This window comes from Gregarina niphandrodes, assembly GCF_000223845.1.
Source record: "Gregarina niphandrodes unplaced genomic scaffold scaffold00013, whole genome shotgun sequence".
Lineage (NCBI taxonomy): Eukaryota > Apicomplexa > Conoidasida > Eugregarinorida > Gregarinidae > Gregarina > Gregarina niphandrodes.
The window spans coordinates 61,340-77,069 of NW_011645783.1; the positions used below are offsets into that span (position 1 = coordinate 61,340).

The following is a 15,730-nucleotide window of genomic DNA, read 5'->3' on the forward strand; positions in this document are numbered from 1 at the left end:
GATGCAACAACGGCTACTAAACACCACTAACGACTTTACCGAGTCTGTTCATATTAGACAAATAGTGAGGTCGGTATCTACATCAACCTCTTAAAATGTATTGATAGTAACATCCCGTTCTATCTCACTAAAAACCATATCCTGATTTCACCAGGTAACTCTCAAGGCATCATCCCTCCTCACCACATACTGAGAGTCATAGACATCAAATCCAAGAAGCCTGTCGTAGATAGTAAACAGTAATTTTTATAATTATCAAAATGCCAACTAGACTATACACAATGCGACTGGCTAAATGTGCAGAACCCTAGACAGGTGTGACCTACCAGTAGATCTATCGCCCGGTACCTACCACTATCTGGCAGATTCTTATCTGGCAGGCAGATTCATATCTGGCTGGCAGATTCTTATCTGGCTGGCAGATTCTTCTAAATTCTTATCTATCTAAAATGTTTTGTGCGCGCACGTCTTCTAAGCTGTACGAGAACTGGAGTACACGGTTTTCATCCGGTCGAGGGTAAGTCGACTTCGGGAGTTTCTCTCCACCATCAAGTTGCAGACTCCCAACCATTAGCCCTGAAAGATGCCGTTTAATGGCTTTAAAGCGGCAGTGGAGAAAGGCTGCACAGATCGGCAACAACCAGCGTACAACGTTTCCTGACCAGTTGAACCAGGAATGGAACCAGGAATGGAACCAGGAATGGAATTCTCGCACGTGGTCGTCTAAGCCCCTTACCGTGTAAAAGGCCGCGTCGCAGCACTGACACTGCCACAGTCCATCTTCGTCGTCCAAGCTCGCATCGGACGACTCCGAATCCGCTCGTCTTCTGTAGCAAAATCCCTCGAAGTGGGCTATGCCGCGACTTCCAATAAGCCTTTCTTCCTCGTCTAGGCTTTTCTTCGAGGGTAAAGTCCCTCCTTCCCCTGATACTGAAACACCGTGTGCCCCAGGCTGTGGCTCCCCGTGACCGACAGGCCTGTCAATAGGTTCTCCGCGACGTGAATGCGATTGTCTGTGTCGCAGATCTCCGTGTCGCAAATCCCTGTGCCCCAAATCCCTGTGCCGTAGTTCCAGGTCGACTTCTATCGCCCGTGTAGGGAGTTGTGATAGATCCTCTAGCCCGCGCGGATCAGTCAGAGGGAAGGAGTCGGGTTCTTCGTCACTACGGCCGCCAGTTTCCGTCGGTCGGTTGCTTTCATATGTCGTTTCTAGTCCTGCGGGCCTTGTCTTGTCCACTTTTGTGTCCACTTTCGTGTTCACCTCCCCTACCATCCGGGACTGACGATCGGATTCCGACTCCGGGCAGCGGTGGGCGTAGAGCGCGTGGACGCTGCGGTATTGGCTCTGACATCTCACACACGTGTGCGGCGCACACCCACCTGCGACGCAGTGCCTTAAAAGCGCCGCCTTGTCTGCTACACGCACTCGACACGCACCACAATACCAGTGCGCCGCCTCCGCCAAGTGCTGCACGTACCGCTGCTCACACGCGCCGCAATCGAACAAACAACACGAGCACTGAACCATATTTTTCGATGCCGCCGCCGCAACGGAGAACCCTTGGCAACCAAGCCGTCATCAAATCCAACGCTTCTGTACCCACGCCCCTACCCTTCCACCCCTTCCACTGGGGGGGTCCCTGGCGGACAGTTCACTGGGAACGTCCCGAGAGTGACTCTACACCGGAGACCTTCCACAGAAACCTTCCACTGTCGCTGCCGCCCCCACATTCCACCCACGCTACGTTGCAGCTCATGGACCATGTCATGATGGCGTCCAAGCTCTTTACGGAAAAAGCGACGTCGTATCAGGAGTACAAACAAGAGTGCGAGAGCTTCCGTCTGGTGGCTGCTGTGGCGCTCACAGGGGTTCTGACTGTGTCTCTTTGGTGGCACGGGCGCAAGAAGGGCGGCAAGTGAGGATCCTACCGGCCCTGCCCCTCCGGTTCTATCTTTTCGGTTTTACCTTTTCGATTCTACGTTACCGGTCCACTTTTCGTTCCGTGTGTGTCCTTTCGACTCCACCCACCCGCTCTGTTAGTTCTGCCCGCTAATTGTACCGCTAGCTATGAGGTTGTTGTGAAGAATTACGCCGTTATGCTGGCGATGACGACGGTCATTGGAAGAGGAACCGAAGGTCGTCAGAAGAGAGTTTCTGGAAGGCCTGGTTATTGCTTCCGACAGTCCCGTCGAACACGAGTTGTTTCTTCTCCTGGAGTTGGAGTATCCGTTCTTCGATGGTGTTTTTGGCAATCACTCTGATGGCCGTAACCTTCTTGGTTTGTCCAATGCGATGTGCTCTTTGTATGGCTTGCATCTCCGCCGCGGGGTTCCACCACGGGTCCATTAAGTAAATGTGATTTGCCACTTGTAGGTTGAGTCCCTCTCCGCCTGCCTTAAGAGAGATTAGAATGACCTGTAAGTCTGGATCGGTGTTGAATGCAATGATCATGTTCTGTCGACTTTCCATACTCAAGCTTCCTGTGAACACAGCGCACTTTATCCCCTCTCTCTTTAGACTGAATTCGATGAGGGCCAAGAAGTTCGTAAATTGACTAAATACTATCGCCTTCTCTCCTCGTTCAACATTCCTTAACTCCTCAATCAAAACTTCTATCTTCGTTGAACTCTGAAACTCTTCTGCGCGGAAATGACTAATAATCGAATTACGATTCACCACCGCTTGAATATGGCTATCATCTGTTGGGTCAGCAGCCTCCGAACGCACCAAATTGTACGTCAAACTTTGGTAACAAACTGGACATCCTATCCTCACATTACTGGCCGACTGCGCTGCACTGGCCGACTGCGCTGCTCCAATCTCGGGAACAGACGGCGGCGCAGACTGTACATATTCATCCAAACAAGCCATGTCGAAATAATGGTGACATGCGCTCTTATAAAAGGTAGTCTGCTCGATATCCTCTTGACAGAGACCGCAGATATGTGTTGTCACATTTGCGGACAGGGCTGCGGCCAATGCGCCACGGTCTCCGTCTGCCGCGGCCTTTAGAAGACCAAATCGAATTAAATAAGGGTGATCTACAGCTTGCCTAAGACGCGATAATAAATCAAACACGTGTGCGAAATTATGCAAAACGGTCCCGGAATTAACGTAGGTGTCGAATCTCGTCTTGCTCTGCTTGTACAACGCCTCGTAAAAATCCATCTCTTGTTCGGAGAGTTCCTGCTTCCGTATATAAACTTCCAGAGGTGGCAATTTTACGTCCTTGGCGCGTTCCACCTTGGTCCTGCGCAACAAAATTTGACTCAAAACATCCTTCCGTAACGCTTGCAGCGCCAGAGCACCTTCTCCTTGCGCCTGGTAATTGATAATGGGCTTCGCCACTTTCCGGTTGAAAAATGAATAGTGGACCATTTTGGTATGGCCGCATTTGACGCAGTACGATCCTTCTTCGAACGAATAATTCAGACTCGAGCAATGGCATCCTTTCTTGTTGCAAAAGTAGTACGCGTACGGATAGAACTGGAGGAAGCGCAGGAGACTATAGAGCTCGTGGACCCTGTTCTGAAGAGGTGTCCCGGAAAGACACCAGCGCGTACCGCATGACTTGAGCGAAAAGACACTCTTGCTTGTATTTGTGCTATGGCTCTTGATTCGGTGAGCTTCGTCAAGCACGATTCGATTCCATTTGATCGAATGCAACGGACTTGATGACAAATCAATTCGCCCAAGTTCAATGTTGTCCGCATTTGAACGGTCTACCTCGTCGGAGCGGTCGGGGCCCGATTCTTCCTGTGCACGTTCTGCGACCTTAGCACGTTTCCTACCTTGCGCAGACTCTCCTTTAACAGTTTTGCGACCTTTCACAGACCCGCCTTTCACAGACCCACCTTTGATCAGCTTTCCAGATTGGCCGACTTTCGCAGACTGACCCCCTTTCAAAGACTGGCCGCCTTTCAGAGCCTTGCCTCCTTTGCTGACACCCCGTTCCTTCGTCTTTGACCTCGGGGCAGCAGCGTATGGTTCCACATCGCTGTCTTCCCAGTCGCTCGATTCCACGTCCATGTCAGTTGCCTCCGAGGATGATGCCTCTGACGTCTCCCAAGCCGTAGCACTCCTCGACGAGGTACTCAGCAAGTCCGAATCTTCCGAAGTGTCTGAACCTAGACTCACACTCAGGGATCTCGCACGCTTCCTCGATGACCCCACAGGAGGAGCTCTCATGGCTCTCAACTCGCCTGTCGACGCACGTCGTCCCGGATCCCCTAGGTCCTCCTTCGCCGGTTGCTTCGGTCCTTCCTGCTTCTTCGGCTCCTGCTTGATGATACTACTACGACGACCAGCACCAGCAAATCCCCGACCAGGGTGACCAGTACCTGCACATCCAGTCCTTTCCCGACTAGTCCGTTGGGTCTTCCAGTGGCCCTCTTCTCTCTTGACTGTGGACCCTTCAGACTCTTCGGAAGACGGAGCGAATAAAGGACGGGCGGTTTTGCCGTCCCTTGGCTTCCTCCTTTGCTTGCCCATAGAGGACGGATTCCCATGGCTGCTCTTCCACTCCACCAGCAGCCGAACATAGTCTTTCTTCAACCAACGTCCTCTAGGGTCCCCAATCAGACTTAGGTCTTCGCACCACTCCCTCAATTCAGCAATGCGCTTTTTCCGCAACTGGGAATCTGAAATCCTCAAGACCCCTACCGCCGCCGCACCACCTCCGAGAACCCCTGACTCTCCAACAGCCCCTGCAACAGCCTCTGCCACCGCCTCCGGTGAATCTGCCGGGGTCTTCGGGTTTTTGCTATCGCACTGATACATAGGGGTTAACATCTCTTCCAACACGGGCTGATAGACGCCCCCATCCGGACGACCCGGCCAACGGGGGGGAGTCTGGTCCCCAGGTACCGAAGAACCCGCCTCCGGAACCGCGCCCTCCTCGTCCGTCGTGTTCGAACCGTCGCCCCGAACCCCTTGGTCGAGGACCACCTGCTCTGGAACGAGTCGTTCGGAAACAACCTCGCTAGCTTGCTCTGGAACGAGTTGTTCGGAAACAACCTTGCTAGCTTGGCCATCAAGTTGGTCATTAGCTTGGTCGTCAACTAGATGGTCAAATCGGTCATCAGCAAACCCTTCCGCCTCGGACACGATCGGCTCGGACAGCCGACGTCCCCAGTCGTCCTGGATTTCCTCTCTGGCAGCCGGAACGCCGGTGGTCTCCACCTCAACCGGAATGCGGCCGGTGTCCATCACCCAGTCGTCACCTTCCACAAAGTTTGTTTCGGGCGAGGGCAAATCCGCGCCGTGGAATGCGTCGTCCATCCGCTGAGGCGGGGAGTCTTGAGTGTCCCTGTCTCTGGTCTCCCGGTCTGGGGTTCCCTGGTCCCCGTCTGTCGTCTGGACATCTCGGGCTCGTCTTCTTCGGGGTGGGCCAAGCCACGGCGCTGCGGAGTAGTCTTGGGCGTCTTTATATCGTCCAGCCTTGATCAAGATCTCCCTGTACATATTGCTGATAGTCGGACAGCCGAGATCTCGGGCCGCCTCGGCTTCGGGTCCACTAACTACACTGGTGAAACCACTGGTGAGACCACCGGTCAGGTCACTGGTCAGGTCACTGCTTTCAGTAATGACTGTGCCTGACGCGAAGTCATCCCCAGCTCGGAGATTATCTATATCGGATCCGTCCGGGTGGTCATCGTCGAGATCGTGGTTAGCATCCACGTCGCCATCTAGATTGTGTATGGTACGCATTGCCTTAGCTCGGACGGCTTCATATTTGCGATCTGTGAGGGCTTGTTTGGCAGTACGTTCAGCATCGGGTCCGCACATGTGTTTGAGGTGGTTGCGAAGCTTGGATGGCAGGAACATTTTGGAGCAGTACGGGCATTGGAGCTTATGCTTCTTGACGACCGCGCGGTAGTCGGCTTCGAGGGTAGGGTAGGTGGTAATGACAATGTCCGCCCGCTCCAGTTCCTCCACCAGTAACGAACGATTGGCGCCATGGTAAATGACCACGTTCAGTTGTTCGTTAGTAAAACGACTTATTTCGCCTTGCCACTGCAACACGGCCGCCAACGGCGCCACGACCAGCGTGGCCCCTTCCCGCGTGACCTCCGGGTGCTCGTCTACCCGGCACTCCGGCTCATCACCGTACGTACTCACCATCTCCAACTCCGCGGTTCGAGTCGCGCCGCCTGCCGTCCGTCGTCGCTTGCTCCGGGGCTGCCAGACGCGACGCCGACGCTCATCGCAGTGTTTCTGGTGACCGCGATCTTCTTGGCCGCGTCTTGCTTTCCTTCTCCCGTTCTCTTCGCGGGTCTTCTCTGCCTCTGCCTCCTCCTCTTCCTGCAGACGTTTTTGTTCCTCTTCGAGTCGTCGTTGTTTCAGTTCGAATTTTGCGCGACGTTCGCAATTAAGCTGGCTATTGGGATGTGCCGGCGGGAGTGGAATGGAGCCTCGGAGGGGGTGGAGGGTACCGAAGACGCGATTGAGCAGGATACAACCAATGGTCTGGATGGTTTTACCCATTCCCATTTCGTCGGCCAAGATACCACCAAAAACCTTCGGATCGGCCTCTTGATACGCCATCCATGCCACACCCTCCTGTTGGAAAGGTAACAATGTACCAACCATACCCGGGACATACTCCACTGGAGCCAATGTCGTCACCACGTGCTCTTTTGCGACATCCAACAAAGACACATTATCATCGGCGCATCGCTTCGATACCGCCGACCAAAACTCAGCCCGTACCTCCTTTGCAAATGCCATCCACTCCGCACAGTAAATTTCACACCAAGTCAACATATCTACTGAAAATGCCTCCGCCTCCGCCTCCGATTCTGCCCTGTCATCGTGTCCATTAGTTTCCCGTAAACTCATCTCTGTATTGGCTCTTTCCAGGCTGCAGGCCATGCGAGACTCTTCTTCGCCGCTGTTGGTGGCCAACCAGGCGTTGAATATCTTGGGTATTACTTGATTCGCGCACTCAAGGTGTATCCAAGCCGGAATGGCACCGAGCTCACCCCGCGGGTCACGAAGCGGCCATGAGACGCGATAGGACTTGCGAGCGATGTGCTGCCCGCACATGCGGCAAGATGCCATACCCGAAGGACTGCACTGCACACTACAAAACGCATCCACGAAGTCGCTCTTCAACGCCTTCGGACACCGCGTCCGAAACTGATCTGCGGTAGCCCATATCCGACCTTTCGCCGACCACTTGCAACCCTCAACTAGGTATTTATACTTCGGAGCCTCAGACATAACATTTAATTGACCCGGCCAATATCAAATTTACTCGACCCCCCCCGGGCACCGACAATATCACGCCCAAGCCAATATCTTGTCACCGACGAAGGTTAACCAAGCGAGCAAGACCAGCTCTCTCTCAGGCAAGCCGTGCCCTACGTCGAGTGCCGACAATCAAAAAACCCCTCAGCGGTGAACCGGCCAACAGCGCTCTCCTCGTATCATCTGGACCCTCCTGGCCAGCACCACGGTTTGCCTACCAGTCCCGATCGACTTACCTCGGTCAATTTTCGTCGGTCAATTTTCCTCTATCGAGACGCGCTGCTGCTTCCGCTAGCCTTCCACCACCCTCCTGAAACGCTTAACTATCTTCTCGGGTTCGCCCCTGACGTACACTTCCTCAATCTTGGGCCGTACCATTTCGAACTGTGCTTGAGCCGGCTCATCCTGTGGCTCCTCTTTAATGCATGCCGCCTCAAAGTCCATCATGGTCTCCGGCTCTTCCGCGCCCGGTCCAGCCATTTTGTGCGGCTCCTCGTCCCACGGCTCCTCGTCCCACGGCTCCTCGCCCCACGGTTCCTCGCCCCACGGTTCCTCGTCCCACGGTTCCTCTTTAATGTATACCGCCTCAAAGCCCATTTTGATGGCCGGCTCTTCGGCGCCCGTTCCAGTCGCCCTGGTTCCCGCCGCGTTGGTTGCAGCGTTGGTTTGTCTCCGGGCCTTGGAAGGCGATCGGGCCGGAGTCGTCGCGATTGATTTGCCGTCAACGGATACACTTTTGATGAGGGCGAATTCGGCGATCGTGACGGTGGGGAGGTTGCGGAGGTTGTTACGAAGTAGTTTCTTGGGGCATGTGCCACGGCGTGCGAAGTAGGATGCGCTGCGCTTGATGCACTCGAGCTGTCGATTATTTTGTACTGGTGGTGCGGGGTTAAACTCTAGTTGTGCGGTGCAGAACTCGATCAGTTTTTCTAGGGGAGCCTGTGCGTGCTGTAGAAGACAGCCCACGATCCAGTTGCGGGGTTTGCGGGAACCGAGATTGGAGCGAAGTTGTTTCGCCACGTACTTCCCAACGTCGGAGCCTACCAAGCCGTACGGTGACAGGTAGTAGTAGGAGATAATGGCCCCGAGCTCCACATAGGCTAGCGCGCACCTGGCGAAGTGTTCGAGGCCGACGGTGCGCATTCGCCACCAGACGGGCTCTGGAATCGAATCGTGGAGCGCGCGGTACGCCAAGAACTTGTCATTAAACACACTCGGTCTCGTCCGCCGCCGATGTCGCTTCGCAAGCCACGTGAGCACGCTCAACGTAGGCACGTACACCGGCCACGGCGACTGGTCCAAAACTTGGGGATTCGACGCCTCCGTCATCGTCCCCGAAGACGAGCCCTCGCGCCCAACCTTCACATCCCGGGTTCGAGTCAAGAGGTTGCTCACCGCCAAATTTGCACCCGGACCCTGCTCCACACCCGGACCCCGTTCTACACGCGACGCCAACACGTCATACTCCTTCCGACCCAACGGCCGCCAGTACTCCAGCATCCAACGCTTCTCCACATCCTCCACGTCTCTCAACATCAATCGGCCGGTTCGCAACATCGCCAGCACACAGTGAACAAAAGACCCTCGGGCGTCATTGCCGCGGGTCACCCTGACTGCCCTCGTGCCCATCAGAATAATCCAACCGAATTTCTGACCGGGAAATTCCAGTCCCACGTACTGGCCGGTACGACGAGCAACCCCCAGTGATCTACACCTTCACCGCTGGACAGACTCCTCCGACCCCTAGTCAGCTGAGTCTTGTCCAACCGGATCCAGTGTACTTGGACGGTCTTTGTCTTGCTCCACGTCTTGGTCTTTGTCTTGCTCCACGTCTTGGTCTTGGTCTTGCTCCACGTCTTGGTCTTGGTCTTGCTCCACGTCTTGGTCTTGGTCTCCCTCCACGTCGTAAATAATGGACTCGATTAGGTCGCTGTCAAGACACGCGGAGCCGGCGAGTGGGCCGGTGCGGCTTCTCAGGACGTCGGCAGGGGTGGTGGCGGAGGTCGCGCCAGGGGCTGGCTTCCTGACAAAGGTCGGCCTAGAAGATGGTTGCCGGACCAACCTATCGGCGGGCGCCTGCAGCCAAGGGGGCGGATCGAGGCTGTAGGGCGAGGGCACGACATACCAGCGTTGCAGTTCCGGCGGAGAAAGGCGGTGTTGCGGACTCGGCAGGGTGTTTTCCCACGGGCAGCGTCTCTGGCCCTTGTGGCAGAGGCGGTCGAGCCCGCCGCAGAGGACAAAGTAAATCGGCACTGAGCAGCAGGCTGCGAACGAAGACAGCAGCGGGGCAGACACAGGGGGAGGCATGGAAGGGGGGATTGCACGACACGTCTTGGGGGGGGGAGGGGAGGTGAGGGGGGGGGGCACTCACGACCCACAGTTAGAGATTCTCACCTTCGGGAGGTGGCGGTGGCGGTAGTACGCGACCCCCAGAAGGCGCGCAGAGCTTCTGGTTCAGCGTTCCCTCGGGACCCACCCGAGCCGCAACGCAGCGCGTTCAAGAAAAGTGCTTGAGAGTCGCTCTTGCTCAGAGTCGCAGTTTGCCCGGGCACATCGAACACCAGACTCGCCACCCATTCATTATCCGTTGTCTGCCACGCCTCTGACTATCGAATTGTTTGCCAAAAATCACCGCGATCGCTGGTACGCGATCATGCTAGCCGACCCTACAGACATGCTAGCCGACCCTACAGACCCAACCAACGTAAGGAGGCTGTCAACGAGGCCGCTGGTGGTCCTTGAGCGTCGCCCAAACACCAGATGCGCTGTCATCGACGTTTATTAAACACCTCTATGACCAGCGCTCAGCCCCAAGCTGCAACACGGGCTGTTTTTCTCTCTTGCAGCCAACCCAGTAGCCAGCCGGCCGGGCAGGGAGGGAGGAGGACCTCAAAGCCGGTTTTGTTAGAGTTTTTGTCTGCTGTATTTCTGAACACCACCGTCGCCGTTGCGCAACTGGCCCCATACTCGGCTCAGAATTTTTTTCCAATGCCCTACAGCTGTCAGACCGCTCTCTGGCTTCTCTTGTGAATGTTCTGTTTTGCTTTCCTCGAAAGTAAAGACGTAGGTGCCGCGGCCGCGAGCGTTTTCGGCTGTTTGATCAATTCGCACCAACTCCCAGCGGTCGCGGTTTATGATTTTCAACTCAGACTCCAATATCTGCTTCGGAGTCATGACAACAACGGGGAACGTATTAACTCTCGGGAGCATCATGCTAGAGCAGCAGGAGGAAACGTCACTAACTCCACATTTATTGCTTATCTTAAGGCCGCCCTTCTTGTCCAGGGTTCCGAATATTGTTTCATTCCAACCACAACGCAGCGCCTGCAAGAAGAGCGCATTGTCCGCCTTAAGCGTCGCAGTTTGCCCGGACACATCGAAAAGTAAAAATGCCAACAGCTCGCCGTCTGTCCGTTGTCGTCTGCCACTTGCTGTGCTTCTCGCCATCGAATTATTTATGTTCTTAAAAAATCACGCTTGCGACCCAAAACGGCGTCAATAAGATTCGAACCAGAACCTTATCGCTCACCGGTTCCATCCAAAACATGACCATCCAAAACATGACCATCCAAAACATGACACACTCTCTGACATCCAAAAGCTCATAGCTAGTATTCCGCCATCGTCATTGTTGCCGTCAGATTAGGATAACCATGCTGTCTTCGCGGACCGACACGCCATTAGAAAAAGGCCATTTTCTGGGGCCTCCGCACGGCACTGAGCAGCACACTCCGGGCTCAAGCCTCTGTTCTTCACTTGCGGATCCCTGGGCGTCTCCTCTCGCGTTGCGCACTTTGTTCCAGACCCGATCCAGCGTCTTCTTCCACCTCACACTCTGCCTCCGTCGTTGTGCAGGTTGGACATCCGCCAGCCCTGTCGTCTCTGGTTTTGATTCCGGTATGTTTGATGGGTCTGTACTTCCTCCCTCGAAAGTAAAGACGTAGGTACCACAGGTACCGTCTTCGTTTTCGTCAGTTTGATCAATCCGTATCAGAGCCCAACGGTCGCCGTTTATGATGTTCAGGTCTGTATCACGGATTTGACTACCAGTCATGACCACCGTGGGAAACGTCTGGACTCTCGGGAGGTTCAGTCCGGGGTAGCGAGCGGAACTAACATTCGCCTTATCGCGGTAGAATGCAAAAATGTCTTCCCTTCAAACTAACATTCGCCTTCCCATCTATCGCTGCGGCGCATCCCATATCCCAGCCGTAACGCAACACCTCCATGATGGCCGTCTTGCTCGCCTTGAGCGTCACGGTTTGCCCGGGCACCTCCAATAGCAGGTGCGCCAACAAGCCGCTATCCGTTGTCTGCCACTTACTACAGCTTTCGTCATCACATTATTTAAGCTCACAAAAAATATAGCGACCGTTTACTCGCCGTTTGGTCAGGCGATTTAGCCACCTGTGACCTAAAACGACAATGGTGAGATTCGAACCAGAGACATGTCACTCATCTCAGCGGCATTTTGATGCTCGCCGTCTTCGGTCGCATCCAAAAACGTGCTCTCCGCGGCGACAGCAGCCAACTCACTCTCGGGGAGAGAGCCGGCCCTGCAGACCTAACGTTGTCTCGACGATCCTGCCAACGTGACCTTCCAAGATGGTAGTCACGAGGAGGTAGCCAATCTCCACAAGGTAAAACCTTATCTTGTTGAGTCACACTAGCGGCCTGCCAAGTCTCAACGCGACCCAGTCCAGAGGCAACGCCTGCACGGGCCCAGTGCCATCGATGGCGGCAGGCGGAATTAGCACATGACTGCCCATACAGTTAGTGCCTCCGTGTTCCACGGCCATCCACAACCCAGACGAGCTGGACGGCATCGACAAGACCTTTGCAACTTACGACCGAACCGCACCTTCACCAAGACGCCCTGGTCACCGTCAAACTGGACTCAAATTAGTCACCGCCAATTTTGGCGCGCCCTCTGCCGGTTCTAGACGAAAAGAACTTTTCTCAAAAAAGGACACGGATGCAACCCTGCACACGAAGCAGCGTCTCTGACTCATGTGTGAGCCGTCAGGCTTTACTAGGTCCCAGCCAGTTCAATCGAACCCGCCTGAAAAGCAGCTGCTGAGCCTTGAGCGTCGTCACTGTTGCCGTCTCCGTTACCGTTTCCGTTGCCGTTTGGTCAGTTTAACCGTACTGTCTTCAACCGACACGTGCACGTCATCCGAAGGGTCGCAACCCTCCATCTTCTGGGGCATCCACGTGGCACTGAGCACCAGGGTGTGGAAAGGCTCAAGCCTCTGTTCTTCGCTTGCGGATCCCCCGGCGTCTCCTCCGCCGTTGCGGACTTTCTTCCAGCCAGCGTCTTCTTCCACTTCGTCGCTTTGCAGGTTGGACACCCGCCGGGCGCCTCTCTGATTCGGTATGTTTGGTGGGTTCCGGTCTGCACTACCTCCGGTCTGTACTACCTCCTGTCTGTACTACCCCCGGTCTGTACTACCTCCCAAAGAAGTAGGTACCGGGACCGTCAGCGTGTTCGTCTTCGTCAGCGTGTTCGTCTTCGTCAGCGTGTTCGTCTGTTGGACTGTTGGGCCAATCCGTATCAGAGCTCAGTGGCCACGATCGGATCTGAGTAGTAGTTATGACCACCGTCTGGACCGTCGCAGTTTGCTCGGGACATTTCGAAAAATACTCCAACAGCCAACAGCCACTCTCCGTTGTAGATATTCGATGAGGAGAGGCGATCGCTTGCTTCGGTTGCTCGTCGTTTAAAGACACATCCCAAAACGACCACCTGTGACCTAAAACGACATTGGTAAGATTCGAACCAGGGACTTATCGGTCGCATCCAAAAACGTACTCAGCTGGTATTCCGCCACCATCCAAAACCCAGACAGGCCAGACGGCGTCGAAAATGGTATGTCATCATGGGGATGCCTTTGGCCGCATCCATCAAACCGCCACTTTTAACGGATTAGGCTTCGATCCCTGGACAACAAACTTTCAGGCCAGATCTTTTGGCGACAGTTCGATTACCAGTCCCGATCAACGCCGACCTTGCATTGCCACGCCCCTGCCTCGTGTGGCACTGAACGGCACTGAACGATAAGAGCAGCGGGGGAGGCACGGGAGAGGGTAACATTTAGCGGCTGGTGGGAGAGGAGAGGACAGCCCATAACAGCTTCATGGCTGTCTTCCACGGGCGCCGGTTCAGCACCAGTACGCTGCTTTCGTCAAACTACGAACATACACACCTTCCTCTCTGGACAGAAAATCTCCACCCGAATTTGCCTCCAGCTGCCAGATGCACCACAAGGGGGTAGGAGGGATCGAATCCTCAAATTTGGTTCTGGTCATGGACAGGCCCAAGCCTCTGTTCTTCGGTTCTGGTCGTGAACGGGTCAAGCCTCAGTTCTTCACTTGCGGACCCCTGGTTGCCTTCTCCGCCGCTGCGCATTTTGTTCCAAACCCGACCCAGCAACCCTACGAATGGGTGTATGTTCCGGTCCACTCTGTGGTGGTTCGAATCCTGGTGTTGTGTCTGGTGATTTCCCCTTACCAAAAGTTGTTTTACCTTTCTCGAATTTAAAGACGTAGGTACCTAGACCGTTATCGTCTTCGTCAGTTTGATCGATCCGTATCAGAGCCCGACCGTTGCGGTTTGTGATGTCCAGGTCTGTATCACGAATCTGATTGGCAGTCATGACCACCGTGGGAAACGTCTGGACTCTCGGCAGAGTCAGGCCGGGATAGCGGCCGGCAGGTTTTCCCACCCGACCGCAGAAGTACGTCAGTAGGCCCCCATTCTCTCCTATAACGGCGAAATGTTTCGCACTCCAGCCACAACGCAGCGCGTTTACTAAGAGCCTTTGATCCGCCTTGAGAGTCGCTGTTGACCCGGACACGTTGAACATCAGATGCGCCAATAAGCCACCCAGTCTCGGTTGTCGACCACTTGCTATGCCTCTCACCATCGAAATATTTGCTGTCCCAAAAATCACAGCGATCGTTCCGTTTCAAAATACACCCACAAACTATCCTACGACGAGTCTAAACACTAAGCATCAGATTGCGAATGAAGGTATTAGGGGAGTGGGAGACTGGACCTCTCAAAGTCGGTTGTTGTCGTAGAAAGGCTCAAGACTCTGTTCTTCGCTTGCGGATCCCTGGGCGGATCCCTGGGCGTCTCCTCTGGCGTTGCGCATTTTGTTCCAGACCCGACCCAGTGTCTTCTTCCACTTCACACCCTGCCCCCGTCGGCCCACCGTATGCGGGTTGGATACCGCCGGCCCGCTCTCTGGTTCGGATTCCGGCCCACTCTCTGGTTCGGATTCCGGCCCACGCTCTAATACCGATGAGCAACAAACATATCCGTCGAAAGTAAAGAGGTAAGTACCCAGACCATCATCGTCTTCGTCTATTTGATCAATCTGTACCAGAGCCTGGTAGTCGCGGTTTACGATGTGCAGGTTTGTATCACGGATCTGACTACCAGTCATGACCACCTTGGGTAACGTCTTGACTCTCGGGAGATTCAGGTTCGGGTAGTGACCGGCAGGAAGTTCTTTTAGACCGCGGAAAAGCACCGTGATTTTGCCCTCCATGCTCACCACTCCGGTATAATTCGAATCCCAGCCGTATCGCAGCACGTCCAAGAGGAACGTATGGTCCGCCTTGAGCGTCGCAAATGGCCCGCGCATCCCGAAGATCATATGCGCCAGCAAGCCATCCACTCTCCGTCGTTGTCTGCCACTTGCTACGCCTTTTGTCATCCAATTATTTACACGGCAAATGCTTGCTCAAAAATCAAGCCGTTCCGAACAACCACGGCTGGACGACGCCGACAACACCTTTACGAAATGGCTCCACCCTGCTACCCTGTGTGGGTTGCTACCCTGTGTGGGTTGCCGACCTCACGGATTTACATACCGACTTTGCGTTGTAACCATCACGGAAAAGCCCACCTTGAAAACACGTATTTTTGTGCTCGAGAATCTGGCACGAAGGGGGCATCAAACGCGAAACACCGACAAAGCACTCTACGACACAATAGCAGATCGATCCCGCTGTTTGGTACCGCTGCTTGAGAGCGGTGGAAAAATTCGGGTGTCATGACATCACGCGTGATTGTATTGGGTTGCGGAACAAGTTCCGGTCTCCCGTTATTGAGCCACGTGATCCATCCCGGCATGTGTCAGTAAGGACCCCTTTCTACCCCATTGGGGCCTGACCTCGACCACTTGACTTTCCCCCCAAAGACCACCTGGCTTTCCCCCCAAAGACCACTTGACTTTCCCCCCAAAGACCACCTGACTTTCCCCCCAAAGACCACCTGGCTTTCCCCCCAAAGACCACCTGGCTTTCCGCCCCTTTCCTAAGCCAGAAGACTCGGCAAAAGAGACTCGGCAAAAGAGACTCGGCAAAAGAGGCACGGATGTTGTTGTAGGATATGTACCGAAGCCCTGCGGAACCACGAGAGCCCGAATCGTCGCAATAATGTGAGTATTTTGGTCCAGTGTCGCGACT

General features: G+C 54.7%; 6 protein-coding genes across 6 annotated transcripts; all 6 read right to left on the bottom strand.

The window, feature by feature from the left end:
* Positions 1-436: 436 nt before the first annotated feature.
* On the bottom strand, positions 437-1,528 carry GNI_074200 (hypothetical protein; the record flags this gene model as incomplete). The annotated part of the gene is made up of 1 exon (XM_011132125.1): positions 437-1,528. The coding sequence occupies one exon, from the start codon at positions 1,526-1,528 to the stop codon at positions 437-439; it is 1,092 nt and encodes a 363-aa protein (XP_011130427.1).
* Positions 1,529-2,116: 588 nt separating this feature from the next.
* On the bottom strand, positions 2,117-7,225 carry GNI_074210 (SNF2 family amine-terminal domain protein; the record flags this gene model as incomplete). The annotated part of the gene is made up of 1 exon (XM_011132126.1): positions 2,117-7,225. One exon carries the CDS (start codon positions 7,223-7,225, stop codon positions 2,117-2,119), a length of 5,109 nt encoding a protein of 1,702 aa, XP_011130428.1.
* A 318-nt stretch (positions 7,226-7,543) lies between these two features.
* On the bottom strand, positions 7,544-8,809 carry GNI_074220 (hypothetical protein; the record flags this gene model as incomplete). The annotated part of the gene is made up of 1 exon (XM_011132127.1): positions 7,544-8,809. One exon carries the CDS (start codon positions 8,807-8,809, stop codon positions 7,544-7,546), a length of 1,266 nt encoding a protein of 421 aa, XP_011130429.1.
* Positions 8,810-8,995: 186 nt separating this feature from the next.
* On the bottom strand, positions 8,996-9,559 carry GNI_074230 (putative transmembrane protein; the record flags this gene model as incomplete). Its single annotated transcript, XM_011132128.1, has 1 exon — positions 8,996-9,559. One exon carries the CDS (start codon positions 9,557-9,559, stop codon positions 8,996-8,998), a length of 564 nt encoding a protein of 187 aa, XP_011130430.1.
* Positions 9,560-10,156: 597 nt separating this feature from the next.
* GNI_074240 (hypothetical protein) lies at positions 10,157-10,699 on the bottom strand (the record flags this gene model as incomplete). Its single annotated transcript, XM_011132129.1, has 1 exon — positions 10,157-10,699. The coding sequence occupies one exon, from the start codon at positions 10,697-10,699 to the stop codon at positions 10,157-10,159; it is 543 nt and encodes a 180-aa protein (XP_011130431.1).
* A 3,614-nt stretch (positions 10,700-14,313) lies between these two features.
* On the bottom strand, positions 14,314-14,976 carry GNI_074250 (hypothetical protein; the record flags this gene model as incomplete). Its single annotated transcript, XM_011132130.1, has 1 exon — positions 14,314-14,976. The coding sequence occupies one exon, from the start codon at positions 14,974-14,976 to the stop codon at positions 14,314-14,316; it is 663 nt and encodes a 220-aa protein (XP_011130432.1).
* Positions 14,977-15,730: the final 754 nt, after the last annotated feature.